Here is a 24,500-nt window from a genome sequence, read left to right as displayed (position 1 = left end):
AAATTTTGCCCATCATCACGTCCTTAGCACCTGCCTAGAGGGGAGGTGGAGGAAAAATACACACACATGCGTGTGCTCACACCCCTATATGTAAAAAAGATGTCTCAGCTTTAGACACCAGCCAGCTTAGGTCCTCAAAACCCATGTGTCACAGCTCAAGGTCCCATCTTAGACCCCCAAACCAGCCCATTTTATGCCTTCTTGATGCTCAAAGCCCTTCCCATTCCTCATTACAGCCCATCCACTCAGCCCTCTGGGAGAAAAACACCAAAGAAATAACGTTTCCTTTTACATTTTCTGTCTTTTATTCCCTTTTCTGTCACCCTAGCCCAAGGGACAGCTTTTGGGGTCTGGTCCTCACAGCGCAATCCAGGGCGCTGTCACTGGTGAAGGGGGAAAGCAAATGGGAAACCCCACGTGCAGCCACGCTACAAAAGCATTTTGCAAGGCTTCAGACCTACCGTTCCCCAGAAGGAGAGGGGACACCCTTTAAGGTGGAAAACTGCAAGCGGGAGAGACACATCATCTTTTTGATATATATTTTGAAATATGGCACTGGCAGGGATAAGATAAAACGATGCTGTTCTGTAATAAAAGATTCAAGGGTTATTTGTCAGTTCTCCATTCCTTATCCCAGAAACTGAGTTTTCAGCCAACATTTTGATCAGTTCTCAAGCCAGAAAAGGTAATTTTTTTTGTGTTGCAGCAGGACGGACATCCACAGCCTGAGCCAGCCTTCCGGGGAGGGAGGCATTGCTCCATCCCTTTCCCCCATCCCCCTGGTACTTTTGGGACAGCCTCTCTGCAAACAAGACCGCTCACTTAAAGTATCTTTTCCCCTTGGTTGCAAAGATACAACTATCAAAGGTATAAATATCAAATCGCAAAGACACGTCAGGGCTGCTGGGGGTGCAGCAGGGACCATGGCCAAGTTCTGGGGCAGGCACGGATGGATGCGGGATTTGGGCTGAAGACTGGGGCTGGCCCCAAAATATCGCAAGGGGGCTGGGGGACAGAGCAAGGTGCTAATTTCAGTTTTTAAGCACGTATCCATCCAGCAAGCTGGTTTATAGCCCGGCTGCAGCAGCCGTGCCGGGGGCCAGTGAAACGCAGCGTGCCCCAGAGGGACCCAAAGGCAAACTGAGACGGGAGGTTTCCCTGGAGCACCTGGACCACGATGCTGGAGCAGGTGTCTGCAGGCGGAAAAAGACCCCAAAGCACCAGCAAAACCATTGCATCTTCCAGTTGTCCTCCAGGGAGGGAAAGTCTCTCCAGCACACGGATGGGAAAAGGCACAGCCAGAGGGAAAGTCTGCTGAGGCTCCTCCAGAGAGGACTACGTCCGGGTAGCTGAAAGAAAAATCATTGCAAACCCACCCGGCAGCCACATTTCAGTCTCGCTTTGGAGAAATACAAGGGGTTTAACCATCATCTGAGAACAAAGTCTGAGCCTCTCGCCAGGGACAAGCGACCCAGCAGAAAGTGCCTTAAGGTTCATATGAGTAATGGTCCATTTTTGTACCATCCCCACGAGGATCCCACATTCCAAGCCTGCTTAAAAGAAATCCCTGTGTTTTTTGCCACAGCAGAAGGGACACACGGCACCAGCCACCCGGCAGCACAGATGGGACTTTGTAAGCCACATAAAACCCAGCGCCGATAAGACTCCTCTGCAGTCATTTGTTTTAAATGCCAGAATATGCTTCAGGAGCCCTGACATTTGGGGAATAAAAGCAAGCGGTGACCAACTCCACTCTCTTCATTAGCTCCTGTAATTGGCATTACCGGCAGAAGGAAGCACGGCCGTCGTGCAGGGACCAGACCCTGCAAGCGCTGGGTGAGATAAGGTCCATTCGGGATCGGTTCGGTCGCCGACGGGTGCATGCAGCTCACCCCGCTCTCCATCCCCTCCAGCAACGGCAACCCCTCGCTTCTCCTCTGGGAATTCCTGCCTGCGGCGTGCTAATGTATACATTACAAAACTCCCCATTCAGCTCTCAGATAATAACACGTGAATGCGCTTTACTGCATTCATCAGTGCTATTGAATACGGCTTTACGCCGAGTAATTAAAGGAGAGGAACCATTGAACGCGCCCTGCACCGCTCCGTTTTAGCTGGTGTCGCAGCAGGCGCCGCCTCGCTGCGGGGGGATAATCGATCATTGCAAGCGGAAGCCAAATCTTCAGCCACGTGTTTGCACTAATTTTGCAAGGTGGACTTCAAACCCGACCGCCAGCTAAAAGGGGAGGGACGCGTTTCTGGATGTGTACGATCCTAAAATACCATCTCCCTTCTTGCTACTAAATCTGCTTGCATCAGGGGAAACATATTGATTAGCCATAACTTCATGTATCACCTTGCATAGGGGGAAACGTCAGCATCTGCTCACGATCATTCAAGTCCAACCCAAAAATGCCCAAAAAATGTGGAAATGTCCCATATCCCTACAAAATTCATCATGAGCTCTAACAGTGATGCACAGTCGGACCTGAAAATATTTGCCTGAGAATATCCAGACTTGTGGGACCCACTTTATCCCACAAAGTCTTTAGAAAGGCGAGCCATCGGAGCTCAAATCCCACCAGCCCAGCACAGCCCCGAGCCCCCGGCCGCAGCCCCACCGCACGCTGGGATGAACGCCTGGGAGCACCGAGCTGGGCATCGATTTTGTGCCACCGGCTGCTGTGACACCTTACATCAAACACTGGGAAAGAGCAGGGGAAACATAACAGAGCTTTACGGCTCGTATGAGCACACCGGTGTTGCAGACAAGATGCCATAAACTCAGGGCATAACTCCGGAGGATTTTCTGCTCTTCTAAGCCACAGACCATTTATTTGCCAGGGTTTGTATAGTGCTTACCCAGGGTATACGCAATCAAAGCGGTGATAAACAATGCCTGCACACACACAAAAAGTATATATCTGTGTTCCCAGATCTTCAAGAAAATCAGCCAAACAAAAAGTGGTCCTGAGCAAAGCTAAGCCCCCAGGCAGGGGCTGGCTGCTGGGTTTCACCTGCTGCTCTGAGCAAGGTAATGGTTTTCCCATCATTGCAGGGGAGTTAACGGAGAAGCAAAAAGTAATTAAGCCATCAGAAGGCACTGCAGACACATTAGGATCCCAGGTGTTTGGTTACAAGGGGATTTCTACAGCATATGTGAAATCCTAGTTAAAATTCTCATGTTTTCTGTACGAAATCCAATTCCGCAGAGTTACTGCAGGCACAGGAGGAGGAGGATGGAGAAGAGCAAGGCAGAGCACGGCAAGGAGAGTGTGCTGAATAAGCAAAGCCCCCACTGCAAAGCGTGAAGTTTTAACCGGAGGCAGGACTTCAGCTACACTCTTTGTCGGATCGCATCCAAGAAATCCTCGGCTTTGGCACCGATTTCCCCTTGCAGAGCTCACCTACAAGCCCCTCCTGGCAGAGGGCTGGGGGAAGCATCACACCAGTGTTTACGGAGTTGTTTTTATTCACCGACGCAAGCACGAGCTGTCACTGCAGCAAAAAGGGCCCCTCGCTCCCACGTGCCTTTACTCTGATGAAATATTAACTTTAAGCCACCATCACCGCCCGACAAGCCTCTTTCGATCTGGTGCCAGAAGAAAATGATAAAAATCCACAGGCTGCGAAGGCAGCGACTCGACACGGCTGTGGGATAAAGCCGGACAGACGAAGCTGCACAGAGGGAGAGGACGGGCAGCTTCAGCCTCTCAAGTGATGCAAGATAAGGAATAACTCACTCTGTATCCTACAAGTAATTAAATAGCTCAGTCCTGCTCAGCAACGTTGGGTATCAGCATTCAGCTTTCAACCCCGCTCTGGGCAGAGCCTGTCACCACCCTGCGGTGGCCGCATCCTGGGGACCCCTGGCCGGGCTGGGACGGGCAGGACTCCTCGGTCAGGCAGCGGTGGCTGATGGCCCAACGTGGCCGCTGCCTCCATCCCGGGGGGACACAGCTCCGGCTGCGCCCTGGGCTGAGCCAGCACCGCTCCGTCCCCTGTCCCTGCAGGACCCTCGTCACAGCAGGGAAGTGGCCCAAGTTGTTTCTCCCCATGACAGAGCCCAGGTGGTCACCCTGCACCCCTCAGTACTTCCAGCTCCCCTTTCTGCCCCTCACAAAGCCTTTTTTTTGTTTTAATTCCCTCTCCCCCCGCCCCCAAATCACAGACCTGAGCTGGATGCAACTCCTCTGCAAACGCAGCAGACCTGATTTCTATCCCTGCTGCCACCTACCTCCCCCGCTGCTCAAAAAAGCAAGGAGAAACATGGTGCATAGCCCAAAACAGCCCCAGCAGGTCCCGACAAGGGCTTCACAGCCTGACGAGAGCTCACCCGGAAAAATCACAGGTAGGGGCACACAGATACACATGCAATTGCAGGGCGATGCTCTGGCTCTGGGCAATTTTCAGCCACCGTGTGATTAATGGCACAACCTGCCACAGCAGCTGCGGCTCACCTACCGACCCCAGTGCCGCCTGTCCCATGGGAAGCACGCACAGAAAACATGCAGGTTTCCCTTCAAGGCGTATAAAATCGTCTGCTTCACAAGCTGCAAATACAATGTGCGCCCTTGGAGCATAAATACATTTTCCAAACTCTCACCCTTCCAGACTCCTCCTAATTAGGAGAGTCTCCTGGACTCCACTATCAACAACGAGGCAGCAACCCAGAATTTGCTCAGCACAATATTATTTAAGACTTAACGCTGAGCATTCAATGCAATAAAGTGCTATTCTAACTGATCTGACCTCGTAAGACCAAGATATTTGAGAACGGCAGCACCTCTGTTGCAAGTCTAGTCGGCACTCTGAGCGTAGGATCGTCATAGAATCACAGAATGGTTTGGGTTGGAAGATCATCTTAAAGATCATCTTAAAGATCACCTAGTTCCAACCCCCCTGCCATGGGCAGGGACACCTTCCACTAGACCAGGTTGCTCAAAGCCCCATCCAGCCTGGCCTTGAACACTTCCAGGGATGGGGCATCCACAACCTCTCTGGGCAATCAGTGTCATTAGAGGGTATAAACATGCAGAGGCTATTTGACCTGAAATTATAATAAAATACTATACATTGCTCAGCAAGCTGCTGTCTAGAATACAGTGGAAATCCTGCTAACGGGGAAGACATCAATTTGATTTTTAAGTTTGTTTAAGGCAGTTTTAACACTAAACAAGTAAACATTTATAACTGGATAAATAGTTTTCAGTTTAGTCAAGGAGCATTCAGTGGATGTTGGCATAAATATTCAGTTATGGAAATTATTTGATTGAAATAGATTTTACATGCCATAAATAAACATTGTTTGCGATGAACACACACTCCCAACAAGCGGCACGAATTAGAGAGCCACTGATGCCTAATGCCAGTCTTTGAAAATGTTTTATTTAGAAGCACTTCTGCTTAACACACAGCCAGCCAAATCCCATCTGCCTGGGGTTCCCTCGATGTTCATCTCGCCACGTTATTAAACGCTCGGAGCAGAAGCACGGCTGCACGAGCAGCGCGGTGGGTGCTGCACCCCTGTGCCCAGGGGGGCTCATCCAGGTGCTGGGATGGGGCAAGGTTTAGCAGAGGACTGTGCCAAAGGAGCAAACAAAAATTGTGAACCAGGAGCCTGGGATATGTGAGCATCGCTGCAGAGCCAGCCTGTTTGGTGTCGGCCACCTGCGGAACTCAGAGGTGAGAAATCTGCGTGTTTTACCAAAATCCGCTGCGGCTTCGGTGCTAGCAGAGCTACGGCTGGATGCGGGCGCAGGAGCAATGCTCTCCCCCGAGCAGAGAGCATCGTCCGAGCACTCAGCATAGCTTTTAGCCACGTGAAGTGACACAGAAGTGAGTTAGACTTTTCTAAAACATATTTATGAATAAATGCCCTCAAGTTCAGGAGTATTTGTGGTGTCGGCCCGGACAGAGATAGCTCTGCACAATCTTGTAAAGAAACAGATGAGCTCAGCATTAAGTTGGAGAAAGTCAGGGATGACCTGACCAGGGATAAACAGCACTTTCCTGTTTTGGGTATGTTTTTAAGCTTTCTCTCCAAAATGACAGCACACACAGGACCAGAGCATAAGGCTGGCAGTGAAGCTGAGCCCAAAACTGGGGGAAAAAAGAAAAAAAAGGAAAAAAACACCAAAACCAGAAGGAAAGGCAAGGCAAGAACTGGAATTTTGGTTCTGATGTCATACCTGTGACACCACCACGGTCACACAGGACCTGAGCAGGAGCGAGGAGAGGGGCAGAGCCGTGGGCTGTGCCCCAGTCCTGCCATCCAGCACTGGTGTAGTAGCAAGGATCCAAAACACAGAGATTTCTCGAAAGCAAGCAAGCACGGGGCACCAGCAGGACAAAGTCCCTGCATGCTACAGCTTACCGAGAAAAGTCACGTATTTCTGGACACAGCGGCTCAGGCACACCACGCTCCAGGACTGTGTCTCACCCAAGCCCTCACGACGGCAGCGAAACTGCGGGCGGACTGTGCCATCTAGCTTCTACACTCAGACACGGACTGCTACGCTGGGTTTTCTTGCACACACCGCTCAGCCCTACACGCTGAAGCCGCATGCGTCCGGGGATGGCAGAAACCTCCCCGTACCTTTGGAGTTGGAAATCTGTACTCCAGATTTCCATCACCCATGATCTGCAGAGCCGGCGTGGGGTGACCCACTGGCATGTCAGAGAGGAACAGGTCCACAGCACCTTCACATGGGCAGTAACTGGACCTCATCCCACACCCAGACCAGCCACCCCTTGCATCTCTCCTGGTTGACCTTCATGCCACCTGACCAACATCTGGCAGACACGAGAGCCCGGGCATTCGGAAAGCTGCATTTGGAGCAGGAGCTCCCACCCTGGGCCTGCTCAAAGCACCACGGCCAAATACCCTGTCTCTTTGCAAAACTCCCAGGTCCCTTTCCCTCAGCTTGGGGTTGGAGCGATGAACAGCTTTAAGCTCAGCGTACTCCGCTCTCAGCATCGCCTGCGGCTGACACACATTGGAGCAGCCTCCAAGCCGCCCCAGGTGGAGCTTGCTCCTTGCAGGAATTCAGTAATGGCGATATTGGGAATATCCACGTCCCTGGACAAGCTGCTGTCCCTGCTTCAACACAGTGCAGAAATTGTTATCCCAGTTTCACAGCTGGGGAACCGAACCCCGTGGCAGAGGAGCAGCTTGCAGAAGGGCAAGGAGCCAGATCTTCATCCAAGGTGACGGGGATCCGCCTTGCTGGGCCCGGCACTCAACCTGAGATGCTGCAAGTAGGAAAACAGCCTGAAGATCACCCCCAGCCTGGTCCCACAAGCCACCTGATGCGATAAACCAGATCTCAGCGAGTCAGAGACCACCTCTGCACACAGGAGGGTGACCACAAGGCACAGGCTTTCACAGCACCCATGCTGCCACAGCTTACCTAAAGGAATTACACTTTTTTCCTACCTGAGCACGTTAGACAGCTTCATTTTTCTAGCCTAAGAATGAGTTTAAAAGTTAGTGTTTTACCCAAAGCCTTGCAAATTCCTCCTGGAGCCTCTGACAACCATAGATTTTATCTGGTGCATAATCCAATGCAATTTAGTGTTTTTTCAACAGTCTAAATCCCCTATAAACTCCATTTCAGCAATTAGAGGTTCATCTCTTCGAAAGTGAAGGCATCACTATCTTTTACTTGGCTCCAAGTAGGCGACGTTATTTCCCTACAGGAAAACATGTATTGGTTGTTCGCTATTAATGCAAAGTCCTTCAAGAGTATTTTGATTTTGCCTGTTCTTTGGGGGAATCAGCAGCTCTTTATAAGTCATTTTCCCTCCAAATAAGTTTGAGCTTCACATCTGTGCACCTTGAGAGTCTGTAACAGTCAGCTTTAAGAAGAAACAAAATGCAATTTTCACGATGAGCTCAGGAAATTCAAGGTTTTGGCACCTAGTCTTCATTGTATATTGGGCAATAAATACCTAGTTAAGGCAGCAATAAGGTAAAAAGGCATTACAGTTTGTACTACACCACCTTCCCACTAGACTTAAAAGATGGGAGCAATAGAATAGGAAAAAGGCAAGAACATTTAAAGCATTTACAGAATTACAAGGTGACAATTCGGGTATTTTAATGTGTACAAAGTAATTCAAAACCATATTTTAGCTTTGTTTTCAAGTAGGAAGCTGCTTTTCAATTGCTATCCCTAGCTATTTGGTACAGAGGGAGGAGGTTTTATTGTTATTGTTTTCCATCACGTAGATAACACAGATGCTCTGGCACTTAGCTCTCAGGACCAGATCCTCAGCTCCTTTAGAGCCACACAGTTCACTGCCCTGCAACAGCACCCATACAGGGTGGAGAAAGAAGGTGCCCCCAAAACCATTTTTACCATCAGAAAGGAGCTTTGCTCAGGAAAGAGGGACAGATATCCACAACTCCCTACCGGACCTGAACATCTCTTGCAGCTCTGAGCGTCCAAATAATTCTGATACCGCTGCCATTTTCAAAGCTCTCAGGCCGGTACCCAGCACGGGAGCATCCTCTTGTCACCAACATGTTGGTGGGGACAAGAACACACAGACATTTCCCACCGGGAAGTGCCACAAGCACGGCTGCGCACCTCTAATAGGTAGCGGGAGGCAAGCTGAACACAGCTCTGTGCAGATTCCAGCAGCGGGAACCACAAAGACCCTCCCCTCCCATTTTGCATCTTTACTGATTCTGTGTTTCACTGAAATTTTACACTACGGTCAGTTATTAAGAGGTATATGAAAAGAGTGTGGAGTAAAAGTGAGAAGCACCTTTCGTAGTAAGAAGAGGCATGACTGGTTATCAGGTTCAGGCGTCAGCAATCGCCAGGACCTACCTTGTCCGTAGAGCCCAAGCAACAGCTTAACCAAGTGCTACCAGCTCCTCCACCTCTGCAGCTCCCCAGCAGCATCCATGGCGATTCCCATCAGCTGCCGAGAAACCAGCTTGTGCACCACAGCTCCCCGTTCTCTGCTGGGGATCGGGAGCAGCCAGCAGCAGACAAAGCTGACCAGTTTACTCACTTCCTTGAAAAAGAACAAATCTGATTGTAACATGGGTTAAAATAATGCTCAAGAACAAAAGATTTGCTCTTCCCCCAGTGAGTGTCCCCCTAACATAAGAAATTCAAGAATTGGTTAGAAAGGCAAGTAGTGCTTTCTGATTTTTCAGAATCACACTGAAGCCAAACAAATGCACCCCATAGGATTCAACTCTATATATCAGCAGAAATGGGAAGAAAAATAATCACCAGAGGAACTAAATCTTTTTTTTTTCCCGCATTTCTTTAGTGTAGAAGCTCACCTTTACACTGAAGTTCCCAGCTAGCAACCAGGGACGTAACCATTTCCCATTCAAAGAGAATGACAGGACCAACAGCGTCCTCCAGCTGCAGCAAGGCTGACCCTTCCCCAGTCCAGCACCAAACCCAGATCAGCACCAGCCAGAGCTCCCCAAGCGACCCCAAATCTGCATCCCTGTATGCCACACAGGGCTGCCTTCGGTCACAGGAGCAGCCAAAAGGAACTGCCTGCTCTCCGTCATCCTGCCAGGCTACAGCAGGGACAGCACAGCTGGTCAGCACTTTCATGCATGACAGCCTGCACAGCATTTTGAGAACTGCTGCTTTATTAGAACGTAGAAACCCTCGCAGAAATCTGCTCAGTCTAACATCTGCCTCAAGGCAATGGGAAGATGGAAATCCTCTGAGTAGGTCAGCCCCATACAGTTATCTTTTAATTTTTGTATCAGGCTTTAACTATGAATTGAGCTTATTTAGCGCCTCAGGATTTGCTGTTCCTTCCCTGTAGTTAGCTGTGGGTTTAGTCCCCTTGCAATGAAGCCATGGTAGCACCTCGTAGGATAAGAATACATTTTCCCCCAGATCAAAGAATGGTTTGGGTTGGAAGGGACCTTTAAAGGTCATCTAGTCCAACCCCCCTGCCATGAGCAGGGACATCTTCAACTCAGTCAGGTTGCTCAGAGCCCCCTCCAACCTGACCTTGAAAGATTCCAGGGATGGGGCATCTCCCACCTCTCTGGGCAACCTGTGCCAGTGTTTCACCACCCTCACTGTAAGAAATTTCTCCCTTTTATCTAGTCTGAATCTACCCCTCCTGTACTTCAAAAGAGCTTCCTTTTCTGGCCGACACACCTTTAGAAGCTCTTATTATCCTTCTTTGCACCCCTTGCCAAGTTCAGCTCCCACTGCGCCTTGGCCTTCCTGACCCCATCCCTACACAACCGGGCAGCGTCCCTATACTCTTCCCAGGATACCTCTCCCTGCTTCCACCGCCTGTGCAGTGGACGTAGGTATTAACCCAGCTACCTGCTTTAACTCACATTTATCCAAGGTTCATTAAATTAGTTTCAGGTAATTCCTAAACCACTGTCGCCAACCGACTGACCACAGCAGCACACAGCTCAGCACCAGTTTATCCCGCCAGCCGGGGAAAAAAGCAGCTCGCCGAGCTCCGTGCTGTTACTGCCGACCCGCGGCGTTATCCCCACAGCCCTTCAGCTTCTGCTGTAAACCACACTTCAAACCCCTGCTCAGCTGCTCCACATCCCCAGAGGTTCCTCGCGGGAAATTTGACATTAAAGCTCACTGAAGGCCAAAAGCTGTGATGTCAGGCGTGCCTGCCTGCTTTCGGGCAGCTCAGTGCTAGCTCATGCCGCAGGATCCGTCAGATCTCTGCTTTTGTCACCACAGAAGCCAGAACAGGCTCCGTGACAGGAAGGTACGGCTGCGCTTCAGTTCGGTGAGGTACTCACCAAGGAGGAGGATGAGGGTACAGTGCTCTCTCTGCCTCGGGGGGGAAGCTGTACCACCACACAGAATAAATACCCCGGCCACCAGGCCAGCGTCCGGGTTCGTCCCCATTCCCTCCTCACCACCCCATCTTGTTCAGTTGAATTTCATAACCAGTGGGACAAAAAAAAAAAGCTTTAGGGATTCCCGAACCAGACGCAGAGCAGTCAGCTGGAAGGGATCAGCCCACTTGCCATTTCAGGCACGATCAAAACATTCCTCTAGTCAGTAACATCACACAGAGCAGCGGAGCTTCAGCAGAGATGCTCCAAAACCAGCCTGAACGGCAGGACAGCACCCTGACACCTCTCATCCCCTCAGAGGGAAGTAGAAGGCTCAACGCCAGGCCTTTGGCACACTTGACAAGTGTTTTCTTTGCCCAGCTCTCTTCAGTCCTGTCATACCACGGCCTTTTTAGCGGCTGGAGAACTCCGAAACCACCAGATTAAGTGGAAAGGGTGTGTGGCTCCAACCGTATTCACTTCCTTCAGGGGAAGGGAAGAGGTCCAGACTGCACAGCACATCACACATGGGCTCCAGCAAACACCCACCCTGTCCAAAGGCTGCCTCTGGCTCAGGATGCCATCACCTTGCCTTGTTTTGATATCAATTGTAGCTTTCCCCACAGCTTCCCACACCCTGAAGCACCAGACCTCCTAACAAGCTAGGAAGGCTTGGGCACAGACTTTGAGGTACAGCTCTGCACCACAGACATGTTGCGATGTCACCATTTCCTACATTAGCAAAGAGTTTGCCAGTATCTAACCCAAGCAAGTCTGGCAGCTGCACTCCAGCAGGCTGCCTGGCCGTTCACCTACCACTCATTTTAAGCAGACCATTCTACTGCTCTGCTTGCAAACCCGAAGGCTCAGTGGCATCACACAAGCATCACCACTCTTGAGACCACCTGGTTTTGTGTGGGAAAGCTGAAGAGAGCAGGACAGGTTCATTCAGGCCTGTCCCCAGAGCAGCACCCACCCCTCCGGGAGGACCACTGTGAGGGAGTGGAAGCCCCGTAGCCATTAGAACCTTTACAAAAGGCAAATGCGCACAGGTCAGTCGGGCAGGGAAATTATTTATTGGGTAGGGCTGCACCGAGATGTTGCAGACGTGTCAGGGAGGCCCAGGGAAGCCCCCGGAGCTTCTGGCGACAGCCTCATCCTCCCGGCGCTCAGTCCAGCTGCAAGAGAGCGAGAAAGGCGAGAGGAGTCAGCGGGAAACGGCACACCCGCCCCTCCCGCACAGCCCCAGTACCGGCGCTTACCTTGATAAAGCCGATGTCCTTGGCGTACTGGCGGAAGCACTGCCGGCACATATTCAGGCCGTACTTGCGAATGAGGCCGTGGCGGTTGGAGCACACGCGGCTGTGAGGGAAGAAGAGAGGAAGGCCGGTCAAGGCGGGTAATGGCGGCATGAGGTGGGGGGGGGGGGGGGGGAAGGAAAGACAGTGAGGCGGCTGCCGCGGCCGAGGGAGCCCAAGGGCCACCCGGACAGCCCCCGGGCGCGTACTGACCAGGAGCGGGAGCCCTGGCCGAACTTCCTAGGGTGGCTCCAGTAGAGCTGCTGGTGGCCCATGCTGCCTGCTGCGCGCCCGGCTGTGAGAGGAAGATGGCGGCCCGCGCATGCGCTAATCAACCCTGCCCCCGCATCCCGGCCTGCACCGCGGCGAGCCCGCCCGACAGCGCGCAGGCGCGGGGAGGGAGCCGCGCTGCTGAGGGCGGCGCCTGCGCAGAGCGGCCCCGCTCCCCCCGCCCCTCCGCGGCGTGACGTCAGCGGCGTGACGGCAGTAGAGGCAGCAGCGCAGGGTAGTGAAGTGCCGGGCGCGGTGGCGCGCGCCTGTAGTCCCAGCTACTCGGGAGGCTGAGCCCGCCGGATCGCTTGAGCCCAGGAGTTCTGGGCTGCAGTGCGCTATGCCGAGCGGGCGTCCGCGCTAAGGCCGGCATCAATATGGTGAGCCCCGGGGAGCCGGGGGACACCAGGTTGACTAAGGAGGGGTGAACCGGCCCAGGTCGGAGACGGAGCAGGTCAAAGCTCCCGTGCCGGTCAGTAGCGGGATCGCGCCTGTGAATAGCCACTGCAGCGTAGCCTGGGCAACACAGAGAGACGCGGGCTCCTTTTGCGCGCCACCACCGCGCCCCGTGTCCCGCGCCCGCTGTTTTGCCCCGGCGCGCTACCGCCTCCTACCGGCCACGCGGCGGCAGCGCGGACCCGCGCGCCCCGCACCGCCCCCTGCTGGCCGCCGGCAGCACCGACCCCTGAGGGCAGCGCCGACCCTGCGCGCACTGCCCCCTGCTGGCGGCCGCCGGCACCCGCGTTGTCTGCGCATGCTCGGATGCCGGGGGGGGGGGGGAGGAGATTTGGTTTCTAAATATTAGATTAGAGCGGATTTTAAAGGCTAAGTGCTGTCATTAAAAAATAAACGCGGAAAGCCAACGCTGAAAGGATTCACTGATTTTTTTTTTTAATTTTATTTTATTTTCCCTTCTCATCTAATTCTGGTTCACGCGGTGAAAACTGGCTGGGCAGGGGGTCAGGCGAGGCCGCTGGCCGCAGCAGCAAGGACAGCCATGCCTTCCCCCGCCACGTCCCCTCAGTGAGCAGCCCAGCCTGTGCGCACAGAGGGGTTGCTTTCCACCCAGCCTGCGCCTTCAAGCCAGGAGTTCTGTTACATTCCATGGTGCTATTCCAATTTCTACTGCGCCCAAGCTCAAAGCCACTCTTCCCGGGTCCTGAAATTTCACCATCGGAGATTCCCAACCCACCCTATCTCTACCGATCCACTTTTACATCGTGAATGCCTTAATTTTTCAAATTTTTCACATCATTGAATTTCTCCCTGTTATTTTGGTAATGAGTTTTTCATAAGGCCCCGCGTCCTCCTGTTGTTTAGAAAGTCTGAGCTACTGTTACCAGAGCAGGTGGAGGATAAAGGGTGGCACTGGCATCTAAATCAACCGAATGGCAACTGCATGTCACAGCAGACGAACGTGGCTTTTTACCCAAGCTTGGTTTCTGAATGCCCAAGACTCTCGTTTCTGGTGGCATTACCTGAGCCTCTTCTAGCAGCAAACCCACCTTTCAGCCGACCCAGCCCCGCCACGCTGGGGACAGGAGGCCATCACTGAGGTGATGCTCTGTCACTGGCGGTCGTTTCTGCTGTCACTGCGCTGGGGAGAACTTCAGAGGGAGCGCTGGTACCTTTGCAAATGAACACGCAGGAGGATTTCTTGTAAAACTTGTATTCCTCTGTTAGGTACCACAATTGTAGAAATTGCCCAAAAGATTTGCCTGCGGTGCTGGACCTGCAGCACAGAGCCGCTCGCCCCGGTGAGCAGCCACGTCCCACCACCGAGGCCAGGCAACCCGCCTGCCCCGTTCCGTGTTCCTCACACCCTGGCCTGGGCTCCTCACTGCTGCCAGCACGGGTAGTGTACCCCACCTGGTGTCAACCCCTGGTCACCGAGCCCAGGGGCCATCAGGGACCAGCGTGCCCGCAGAGGTGCTCCCCCATGTCGCCTCACACTCGCCGTCCCCTCAGCTCCTCCTTATCCCCTCTCACCCGCCGTCCCTGCAGTTCCCGCCGTGCCCTCTCACGCCCGCCGCCGCCCCCGACCCTTCCCGCTGAGGGGAGCGGAGGGGAGCCGAGCGGAGCCGAGCCGAGGGCTTCTCCAGGGGGCGCCGGCGCCGAGAGGAGCCGAGGAGCCGACGGAGCCGAGGGCCTCCTCCAGGGGGCGCCGGCGCCGAGAGGAGCCGAGGGCGAGCCGAGCGGAGCCGAGGGCCTCCTCCAGGGGGCGCCGGCGCCGAGAGGAGCCGAGCCGAGCCGAGCGGAGCCGAGGGCCTCCTCCAGGGGGCGCCGGCGCCGAGAGGAGCCGAGGAGCCGAGCCGAGCGGAGCCGAGGGCCTCCTCCAGGGGGCGCCGGCGCCGAGAGGAGCCGAGCCGAGCCGAGCCGAGCCGAGGGCCTCCTCCAGGGGCGCCGGCGCCGAGAGGAGCCGAGCCGAGCCGAGCCGAGCCGAGCCGAGCCGAGGGCCTCCTCCAGGGGGCGCCGGCGCCGAGAGGAGCCGAGCCGAGCGAGCCGAGCCGAGGGGAGCCGAGCCGAGCGAAGCCGAGCGGAGCCGAGGGGAGCCGAGCCGAGGGCCTCCTCCAGGGGGCGCCGGCGCCCGGTCCCGCGCTGAGGGTTCCTCGCTCGGGCTGCCCGCGGCTGCCGGTGCTGCCGGTACCTCCGGTACCGCCGCCCTCCCTTCCCGCCCTGCGAGCCCTTCTGCCGAGCGGCCCCGCGTCCCTTGGCCGGCGGCGGCCGGGATCACGGAAGCCAGGCATCGCGGCGGGCGCCTGTGCGCGGAGAGCGCGGGAGGCCCCCGGGCGGTGCCGCGCCTCCCGCCCGCCCCTGAGCGGGCCGTTGGTCGGTGGCGGGGCGGGCGGCGATGCGGCTGCAGTGCGAGGTGGAGGTGGTAAGCCGGCTCCTGCCCACCTGCGGGCTCCGGGGCCGCGGCCGCGGCACCAGGGCGCTCCTCTCGCTCGGCCGGCCGCCCGGACGGGCGCGGGATAGCGGCGGCGGCGGCGTTTACCTCATGGTGTGCACGGCGCGGGACCGGGTCGGTGCTCGCTACAAGGTGGGGACGGCTACACCGGGGGGGGGGGGGAACCGGGACCGAGGCGGGTCCCTTCGTCCCGCCGCGGCTGCTGATCGCCCACTGTGCCTCGTAGGTGCAGGAGAACATCGAGCGGTTCTTCACCCGGTTCGTGGAGGAGGGAAAGGCCACCGTGCGCCTCCGGGAGCCCGCCGTGGACGTCTGCCTCAGCAAGGTGGGTACGGGGGCCGCGGCCGGTGGCCCGGGACACCGACAAGGAATCGGTGCCGTGCCCCGTGCTCGAAACCGAGCAGCGTGTGGAGGCGGCAGGGTGGCTCGCCGGGGTCTGCTCCGCGACCGTGCTGGACGGGCCTCGGTGGGTCCCCAGGCTGTCTGCCTGGGGTCCGTCCGACAAACGCCACACGGTGACTACGTCCTGTCCTACCAGTCGTCTTTTGACCTGCCACAACTATGGCTCAGGAGGTGTAAACGAGGCAGTATGAAGGAGCTTGGCTTTGTATGTCCTCAACAGGCTTCAGCAAAAAGGGAAATAAAAGGGAGCTCACTCCTTCTGTGCCAGGAAGGCTGGGCCCAGCTTCTTTGCTGGGCTGTGTTCTGATTCTCCCATCTTCTGCTCCGTCTGGAGAAACAGCAGGAGCGGAAAAGTCCATTTTTCATGTTGTTCTATGTCACTTGTTTAGAGAGAAGCAACTTTTTTCATCTCTCTGATACCATATCTTGCTCTTTGGACGTAAATTCTATGAAACAGTTATTGCTTGCAGTCTTTCTAATGAAAAAATTGGAGAATACTCTTGTCTTAGTGGACAAGCAATGTGCCCACTGTGGTTTTCAAAGCTGGAGATGCATGGTACGGATCAGCGGTACAGGCACCATCTCACCTTAATGCTTAGCTAATAGTAGGACTCACCAATGTATTTATTTACAGTTTATAGGATATTTAGAAGCTGTAAAGTGTTTTTAACAATGCTAAACTCACCAAAAAAATCATACATTAACGTTCAATTTTTATGTTGTTAAGTTTTTTTTCTGTGCCTGTTCCAGTAATCTTTTGTAGCCTTCTAGAAAAGGAAAGCAGGACAGCTTTTCTAAAACCTTACAGTTAGAATGTGTAAATAAAAGCAAATAATGTGGATTTTTTTGTTTGGAAAATCATTTTGACTTTCTGTTGCAACTCTGATTCTTTGGCCTGAAGGGAGGTCCTTTAATAATTTCAGTGATGTCAGACTGAGCAGCTCTAATCATGAGTGGTGAAGCTTACTCCTTCAGAAGCAGAATGTTTTCTCAAAGGGCCTGTCTAAGGAGAAATGCACAGGGTGTGTTTAAACTGCAGCTGCAACAGGCACTGACAGCAGTCTTGCCAGAGTGGAGTGGAGCTCGGGGCAGGCTGCGAGGTCTGCTTGAGAAACGAGGTGAAATGAATCCGTACTTGGGATGGTGACTTGCTGAAAGAAAACAAATATGACCCGGCAAGTAAGAAAAAGCACTTATTTTATCGGGAGTATAGACCAGTAACTGCGTATAAGCCTGAACATAGTTGTGGTAGCCCAAGATTTCACAGAATGTGGCACAGTGCTATGGTGATGTGGAAATACCTTGTCTGTGCAAGAGTGAAGGCTGTGGTGGTGAGGAAAGCAGCCTTAATTTGATGAAGAGAGTAGTTCGCCTTACGGGGTTAAATAGAAAAGAAGCAGTGTGTGTCCAAATCCAATTAATGTTTTTCTTGTCAGAAGCAAATGTGCTCTGTGTCTTGCAAAAAAGAAAACTCAGGCATGTTGCATTAGATCCAGAATATCTTCTTGTTCTGCGTCCTTTACTCTGAACATTTCTGCTGAAGTGTGAGAAGTCAAAAAGTTTATCTCGGAACAAAGGTACAAAAGCAGGCCTGTTGTAAGAGGATCTACTAGTTGTATAAAATTGGAGAGGAAAGGTCTGTGTCTTAGTGCTACAAGATCTAATTTAGACCATTTATAGGGCCTGTAAGGAAACTGTGTGACAGATATTCTTTCAGTGTGGGTAGTAATTTAGTTAACAATTACATCTGTTCTTTTCTGTATGATAAGGTAGTCCACGACGTTGTTACACTGAAAAGAAAGTCTCAACCGAATCTAATGAAACAGGAGTTAGAATAATGACCAGAGTTGCTCCGAGGAGGCTAGATCCTCACTCCCCATTTTAACATAAGGCTCATCCTCATGCTGTCAAGCTCCAGGAACAAATCCACTAAATTCTTCCAAAGCCAGTGATCCTATGTATTCCTCTTAAATGCTCCAAATCCGGAAACCCAATTTAAGATGTTTGATAACTTTTCTGTAGTGTTTCTGCTAGTCTTTCATGATTTCATTACAGAAAGGCTTCTTAACTCTCAAAGACGGATAAAAGCTTTGTAGAAAAGAGATTTCCAGGTATGACTGTACCGATTGCGTGCAACTACCATGCAAAATCCCACTCTTTGTGCTCTGTCAGGCGGTGCGATTTGCTGCATTCAGCCACATCAGAAATAAAGTTGAGAAACATCGGTCTGGAGCATTCAACCCTGGAGCAAAAATAATAAAGTCACTGTGTTGTGTTTTTTTCCTTCGGCAAGCCTGTGCCTGCTGCGTTGCACACAAGGTCTGAAATCCATGTAATCTCCAATTGCCTTGTCATCATTCATTTAGCTCTGAAACAAGAGACTTGTAAGGCATCGACGCAGATTAACCTCTTTTCCCGACATCTTTTCTGTGGTTGAGACTTCAGACTTGGGGCAGAAAATTGCGTCCTGAACACTTCCAACTAATTCTTTGCTTTTTTCCTTAGATGTGTCTTAGTATTTTTCTCAACAACAGGTTTACGGAGACTACATTGCTTTTATGAAGGTACTGTGGAGGAAATTTGATACAGAGGTATCTGTTGTGCCTCGTGCTTTGAGAGCAAAGAAGTACTGTCTATAACTTCGTTCTAATGTATAGTTAGTTATTTTACTTGGTCTTTACAGATCTGGAGGACTTTTTCTCCTTACTTCCAACTTTAGTTAGCTACTTACTACCCTCGGAAACATGACAAATCTGCCTGTAGTTAGGGGGACTTCTATAGCTTAATGTTTTAGTTAGATTGGCTGAGATAATGAATGCTGGTGGTCTCGGATACAAAGGTTTTTGATGTGCAACTTTCCCATCTCTAGAGGGTATCACATCGGGAGTTAAGAGAATAGATGTGCATGGGATGCTTAAAGAAAACAATCATTTTAGGTTACCAGGGCCGTCAAATATGTTTGACTTTATTGTCTTTATATTACATTAGCATCCAGAAATTTCCAAGATCATTGCTCTGTTGTGCTAGGTGCTCTGATGTGCTTATAGCATATTATGTAAGCTAGTTCTGGACCCTCTAGAATTTGGTATAAACAAATACATTTAGGAGCAAAATTGCCTTTCAGGTGCAGAAATGAGTGTCACTAGGCTTGGGCAAGTTACAGCTGGGAACAGAGCGCAAACCTCTCAACTCTGAGAGTCATGCCAAAACTCTTAAGTTTGTTATTTCCTGCAGTGAGAGGTGACTTTTACTTGTATGGATGCATCGTGCTTTTTATTTTAGAATTCATTTTATAGCTTAGTGTCTGTCAGCTGCACGTCAGCTGGAGTAGAGACTTGCTGGAAAATTTAGAGGATAAATATTTGGTCACCCTCTTATTCATAAAAGTGAATTATATCAGTACAACAAATGTATCACAGCCTTCTTGACCTTTATTTAAAATACAGGTCATCTGATACTCCATTAATTTGACTCTCTGTCCTTACTGCCATTATATTATATCCCACCTAAAGCAAAATTGGTCAGTTGTTTGCAGAAGGACTGCAAATAATTATCCTGTTGTTTGATGCTGGCACAACCAGACGGAGCTGTGTGTGACCAGAAGCACTTACTTAACCTGCCTTGAAGCTTTCCACCTTCCTTTATGTTGAATTTAACCTCAGCTTCCATCCTTTTCCTTCCTAGCAGCTTTCAGAAATTATTGCCTCAAGTTTTAGATCTTTGATTTCCCCATGTGTGTTTTTATAAACTGTCCCTTTATCACGTTGCAGGTTAGGAAGATCACGGTGCATCGGGCTTTTTTTCTGTACTTTATTTTCAGCTGTGAATTCAGTGCTTTGTTCCTTTTCTGAGTAATGCAACGCAGTTTGTTTGATCTAGATTATTCAGAGAGGTTGTAAGTTCTCATTCAAATTGCATGCCGTTTGTTCTTAAATACTGTAAACAGCACGTCAACCTAATAAGCCCGACTTGTTTCCCTTTCCCATTTCATTGCCCTGCTGAGTTAGTATCTCCTGATACATGTACAAAATAGTTCAGAAAGTGTCAGTGCAAATGAGCACAAGAATAATGAACTTTTAATTCCACATTTGTGTTTTCCTGTAGGCAAATGCCAGCAATTTAAAGAATTTCCTTTCAGCTGTGAGACTGGCTCACCAAGGGACCAACATAGGAGCTCTCCCTCTCTCAACTTTGGTACCAGCAAAGAACTCGGAAGTTGAAAAACCTAAGACAAAAATGATCATAACTTCAAGAAGGGACTATCCTCTCACCAAAAACTTTCCTTACTCCCTCGAACATCTCCAAGCCTCGTACTGCAAACTTGCTCGGATCGACATGCGTGTGCTTTGTTTGAAGAAACTCCGAAAACTAGACCTAAGTCATAATCATATTAAGCAGCTGCCAGCTACTATTGGTGACCTGATCTGTCTTCAGGAGCTTAATTTGCACGACAATCACCTCGAGTCCTTCAGTGGGGCTCTGTGCAACTCCACCCTTCAGAAATCTCTTCAGTTCTTGGACCTCAGCCAAAACAAAATTAAAGCACTTCCAATTCAGTTTTGCCAGCTGCGAGAACTCGTTAATTTAAAGCTCGATGACAATGAGTTGATTAGGTTGCCATTCAAGATTGGCCAGTTAGATCATCTACGCTTTCTGTCAGCAGCTCGAAACAAACTTCCCTTCTTGCCCAGTGATTTTAGGAGACTCTGTCTTGAGAACTTGGATCTCTTTGGAAATCCTTTTGAACAGCCTAATCCGCTTGTTCCCAACATACAACTGAAAATACCATTGACTTTATTAGAGTGCGCTGCAAGAGCAACCATAAATTACAGGTAAGAGTAGCATGATGGGGACACATTGCACCTACTCCGTTTCAAACCTGTGGAGTATAAACTTCCATGATTTGTTTGTTTGGTTTTTTTTTCCTGTCAGTGGCGATTGCTCTTCGCAAAAATCGTAAGGTTAAAGTTGCTTTGAATTCCACTTGTAAAATCATCCCTTTGTTATACAGGATAACGCAGGTTCCTATAGTAAATTGATGACTGGGAAGCATTTAGAGAAAGCTATAGATTGAAATGGTTTTATCCACAAAATGGGGGCACCATAACAGAATATTCTTGCCTAACTATGGGAAAGGAGAATCAGTTTTACAACCCTGAACCACTTGTGGCATTTTGTATTGAGGAGCTTACATTACAGTTGATTTTGTGGCACGGATCGTATTTTGTGATGAGCTCTAGCTTGGAAATTGCTTTCAAACATGGTTGCCCTTCATCTTGAGCTCACATTAAAGTATGCTAAAGTTGTGTGTAATGCCCATTAGCCTGTCGCTATCCCTTCCCGTGGGAGAACAGCGTGTTGGCAAAAGCTTACCTTCTACCATACAGCTCCTAGTTACAGACATGGATTGGTCTGCCTCTGCTTTAGATGGGACTTACACAAGCTGAGTAATGTTAGAAAGATACTGCGAGGTGGCTTCTCAGAGGACGAATGTCACGCTGGAGTTGGCATTACCTACTGCAGGCTTCCCTCTAGCTTAGGTTTTCCTTGAGCTGTTAATTTCCTTTGGTGTTGGAGTGAGGGTGTTCTGTCTTATGCAGAGAAGCCCAGTCCTGAGGTAATTTTAAAATTATTATTTCCCCAAGTAAACATCATCCTTGCCAGGCTGCTGTTTGTTAGCAGTTTTCTCCTCTTCCCCCACGCCGCTTACATAGCTCTGCCTGCATGCCGCTGCCTGCGATCCTTCCGGTACCAGCTGCTGCTGCTCCCACCCTGTTCTGGGTGGAAAGGGGGCAAGAAGATGGAAGAGAGTCACAGGTACAGAAAGGGGGTGAGAGACAGGCTTGAAGTGTTCCTGATTTACATCCTGTGCCCATTCCTGCCTTGGGGGTGGGGAGCGCCCCATAAACCTGGGTTAATTGCTCACAAGTCTGTGCTAAAGGTGTCCACAGGCATGCGGGGCACACCCTGGAAATGAGCTGAGCAACCAAATGTTCCGGTTCAAATCTTATCCGCTTCTGACCTTGCTGATTTTATTAATTAAACTCCATGTGTCTCCTTTCCCAACTTTATATAAATTGCAGTGGGTTTGATATAAATTTTATTAAGGCTTCGTTTTTTCCTAGAGAATGTTATGCCTTAACACTGGTCAGATTTTGGTGCTCAGTTACATTACCAGAGTACCTAAGGATACTTAGTCATTAACCCAGCCCCTGGCCCCGACGCAGCAGGCTTTAAGAAAATGGTACCAGGCAGAAGAAAAAAGGCTTTCTGCTCCAGGAGTCTCCGTGAGACAAGGGGAAATGGAAACAGTCCCCTTGCCCACGGTTTCTGTGATTATTAGGAGACAGCATTGGTCAGAATGGTCCTGATTATCTTAAATGGAAACAAAAAAAAAAAAAAAGTCTAACAAGTGGGCAACAGACATTCTGTCTGACGTTCACTGGAGGTGAGAATTAACAAAGAGTGAGAAACGGGAGTGATGATGGGCTGTAAAAACCTTAAGAAAGGAAAAAAACAGGAGGAGGGAAGATGCGAAAGCAAATGTTTGGAAATCAATCTTCATAGTGGCATTCTGGGCAAGTACCAGAGCTGTGATTATGCTTTTCCTGACCAGAAAAAAGGAAGTCCTGCAATTGAGGTGATGAAAAAAAACCCCAGAGGAGTCTTAGCTATGTGAATGATGGTATGTAGAAAGAATTGGGAATATGTAGGTGTAGTCGGGATGTGAGTCAGTGAGACTGATTCTGTGAGTCTCGAGTGGCAGCTGGGCACTGGTGATATCCACGCTTTGAAGTTAACTTGACAAAGTACTTCAGGGAAATTATTTTTTTGTACCCCAAACACAATGTCACTCTGCTGCGAATTTAAAAAGAAGCAATTCTTGTTCGTGTCTCTGGATGTCATTATTGACAGGATGGACGAAAAGAGTGGTATATCAAGAGAACCTTAATTTATTGCCTGCACTGTAGTACTACTGTAAAAAGGCTCATTTTATCTCCTGTTCCCTTTGGATACGGTGTTTTTATGCTACCACCACTTCTTCATGTTAGAGAGTGAGGAGTAAATTGTGGGTGCTTTGTCAGGCCAGGATGAAATACGGAGATCTTCCTGGCTAATGTGAGGGAAGAGCAGATACGTGCCCAGTTGTCTCATTGTTCTTAATCTTCTTTTTAATTCTCTATCGCTGTGATACAGGCTGTTACGATTTGTGTGAACTCCCTGGTTCTTGTTGCAGTGTCTTCTGGAGTTCAGGTCCTTGGTACTTAGGGGTCAGTAACATGGTTGCATGTTTTTAGTGACTGTCTTGGAAAGTGGCATTTAATTCCTAACCAGTCCAATAGTGCAAGTGGCAAAATTTCAAATTTGCCTTGTCTATGATCTCGGAAAGGTGTTTCTTCGAAGTGGTACATATGGCATGTCACTGTGTTTGAGTGACATTGGTTAATTTTGTAGTGAATTCACACTTACTCCTCTTGTTCAACAGAATCCCTTATGGTTGTCATCTCCTTCCTTCTCACCTTTGTGAAGATCTGGAAGTGGCTAAAACGTGCCAGTGCGGAAGTGCCTGTCTGAGCAGCTTCATTCAGATCACGGTGACCATGAACCTCCATCATGTAGCTCACACCGTGGTCCTCGTGGATAACATGGGAGGTACGGAAGCACCCATCATCTGCTACTTCTGTTCTCTAGACTGCTATTCCCAGTTCCTGGATAGGTACCTGCAGAGTAACGGGTGACCATTAACGGGTGCAAAAGCTCTGCCTGAAGTTCTGTCCAGTGACGGAGGAGCCTGAAATTGTTTTCTGCTTGTTACCCACACATGCTGTCATAGGGCATTTGCTGCAGATAGCGAATGTCAGTCTTGCAGTGACGGGGCACTGTCAGCCTGATCCGGTGGCCTGACTCTGTTCCTCCACCACTAGAATCTCTCTTTGGTTGGAATAAAAAGCGATGCTTAGCTTGAATGAATCTTCCTTAGAATGTATTTTGCTTTCTTTTTCCTGTTATTTTGTTCGGAGTATCACGAGAGTTGTCTTTGTTTCGTGGCGTAAGTGGTTTCTTCTTGCTGGGAGAAGGAAGGTGAGCGTATATCGAACTGCTTTGCTTCCTTACACTTGAGGCTCTGAACTCTGCCTGCAGAAGACGACTGCATTGACTTCATCACTGGACTGGACTCTTCCCGACTTGTTTACTGTAGAGCAACTTGGTAGGCTGCTATAAGAAGAAATTACGGTGTGAGCAGTTCAAAACTGGTTATGTCATTCCAGGTGCTTCTTTTTAAAAAGTTCTGTTACAGCATTCTCACTTCAAGCAGGGACCAGCATTGCTGGTTTTTTACCAGAGCAAATGTTTTGGGTTTTATCTCTTTGTGATACAAGAAATGTCTTTTTCTAAATATGTGACCTAAACCTTGTTTCTTAACTCTCATGTTTTAAAGATTCCTGAATTGTTCACTGTGTCAACTTATTAAATTTTGAAACCCTTCTATGTACATGTGAACTGTGTTTTCTCTAATGAGTTTGTCATCCAGTGTATTCTAGGGATTCGCTCCTGGCCTTTTTCCTGGTGAAGACTTACTTGAAGAAATACTTGAGAGTATCCAGACACCCTTATTTCATGTCTTGTCAGCTGGTCCACGGCTGGGGTATTGAACCAGCATGGAACAAAAGTCCCTTGAGAAGTCTTTAGGCATCCCATGCCCTGGAACACGTGATGGCTTGGAGGGAGCGCGTTACACTGTTATTTTTGAAGCAGTATTGACTGCTCAGGAGTGAATTACACACTTTTGCATCTCTGGGTCATA

General features: G+C 50.3%; 2 protein-coding genes across 3 annotated transcripts; one reads left to right on the top strand and one right to left on the bottom strand.

Annotated features, from left to right (window-relative positions):
• Positions 1–11,873: 11,873 nt before the first annotated feature.
• Positions 11,874–12,421, bottom strand: RPS29 (ribosomal protein S29). The gene is made up of 3 exons (XM_050897607.1): positions 12,328–12,421; positions 12,079–12,178; positions 11,874–11,994 (listed from the first exon to the last, which is right to left on the bottom strand). Exons 1-3 carry the CDS (start codon positions 12,387–12,389, stop codon positions 11,986–11,988), a joined length of 171 nt encoding a protein of 56 aa, XP_050753564.1. The 5' UTR covers positions 12,390–12,421; the 3' UTR covers positions 11,874–11,985.
• A 2,814-nt stretch (positions 12,422–15,235) lies between these two features.
• Positions 15,236–24,184, top strand: LRR1 (leucine rich repeat protein 1). 2 transcript variants are annotated; one of them, XM_050897604.1, is made up of 5 exons: positions 15,236–15,424; positions 15,519–15,617; positions 19,799–20,526; positions 21,409–21,511; positions 23,181–23,284. In XM_050897604.1, the coding sequence occupies exons 1-5, from the start codon at positions 15,236–15,238 to the stop codon at positions 23,220–23,222; spliced, it is 1,161 nt and encodes a 386-aa protein (XP_050753561.1). In that variant the 3' UTR covers positions 23,223–23,284. The 2 variants fall into 2 exon arrangements, with proteins under 2 accessions (XP_050753561.1, XP_050753560.1); XM_050897603.1 differs by lacking the exon at positions 21,409–21,511 and having other exon boundaries at positions 23,181–24,184.
• The last annotated feature ends 316 nt before the right edge of the window (positions 24,185–24,500 follow it).

The sequence above is a fragment of the Gymnogyps californianus genome, chromosome 5, assembly GCF_018139145.2.
Source record: "Gymnogyps californianus isolate 813 chromosome 5, ASM1813914v2, whole genome shotgun sequence".
Lineage (NCBI taxonomy): Eukaryota > Metazoa > Chordata > Aves > Accipitriformes > Cathartidae > Gymnogyps > Gymnogyps californianus.
The sequence above is the reverse complement of the archived record's forward strand: the minus strand, read 5'-3'. Positions and strand labels throughout refer to the sequence as shown.

Excerpts from the sequence above, each read along its gene's own strand:
- RPS29 (XM_050897607.1), bottom strand. The coding sequence starts at position 12,389 with ATGGGCCACCAGCAGCTCTACTGGAGCCACCCTAGGAAGTTCGGCCAG. Across the intron at positions 12,179-12,327 it reads GGCCAGGGCTCCCGCTCCTG|CCGCGTGTGCTCCAACCGCC; the intron begins GTCAGTACGCGC and ends CTTCCCTCACAG.
- LRR1 (XM_050897603.1), top strand. The coding sequence starts at position 15,236 with ATGCGGCTGCAGTGCGAGGTGGAGGTGGTAAGCCGGCTCCTGCCCACC. Across the intron at positions 15,618-19,798 it reads TGGACGTCTGCCTCAGCAAG|GCAAATGCCAGCAATTTAAA; the intron begins GTGGGTACGGGG and ends GTTTTCCTGTAG. Across the intron at positions 20,527-23,180 it reads AGAGCAACCATAAATTACAG|AATCCCTTATGGTTGTCATC; the intron begins GTAAGAGTAGCA and ends CTTGTTCAACAG.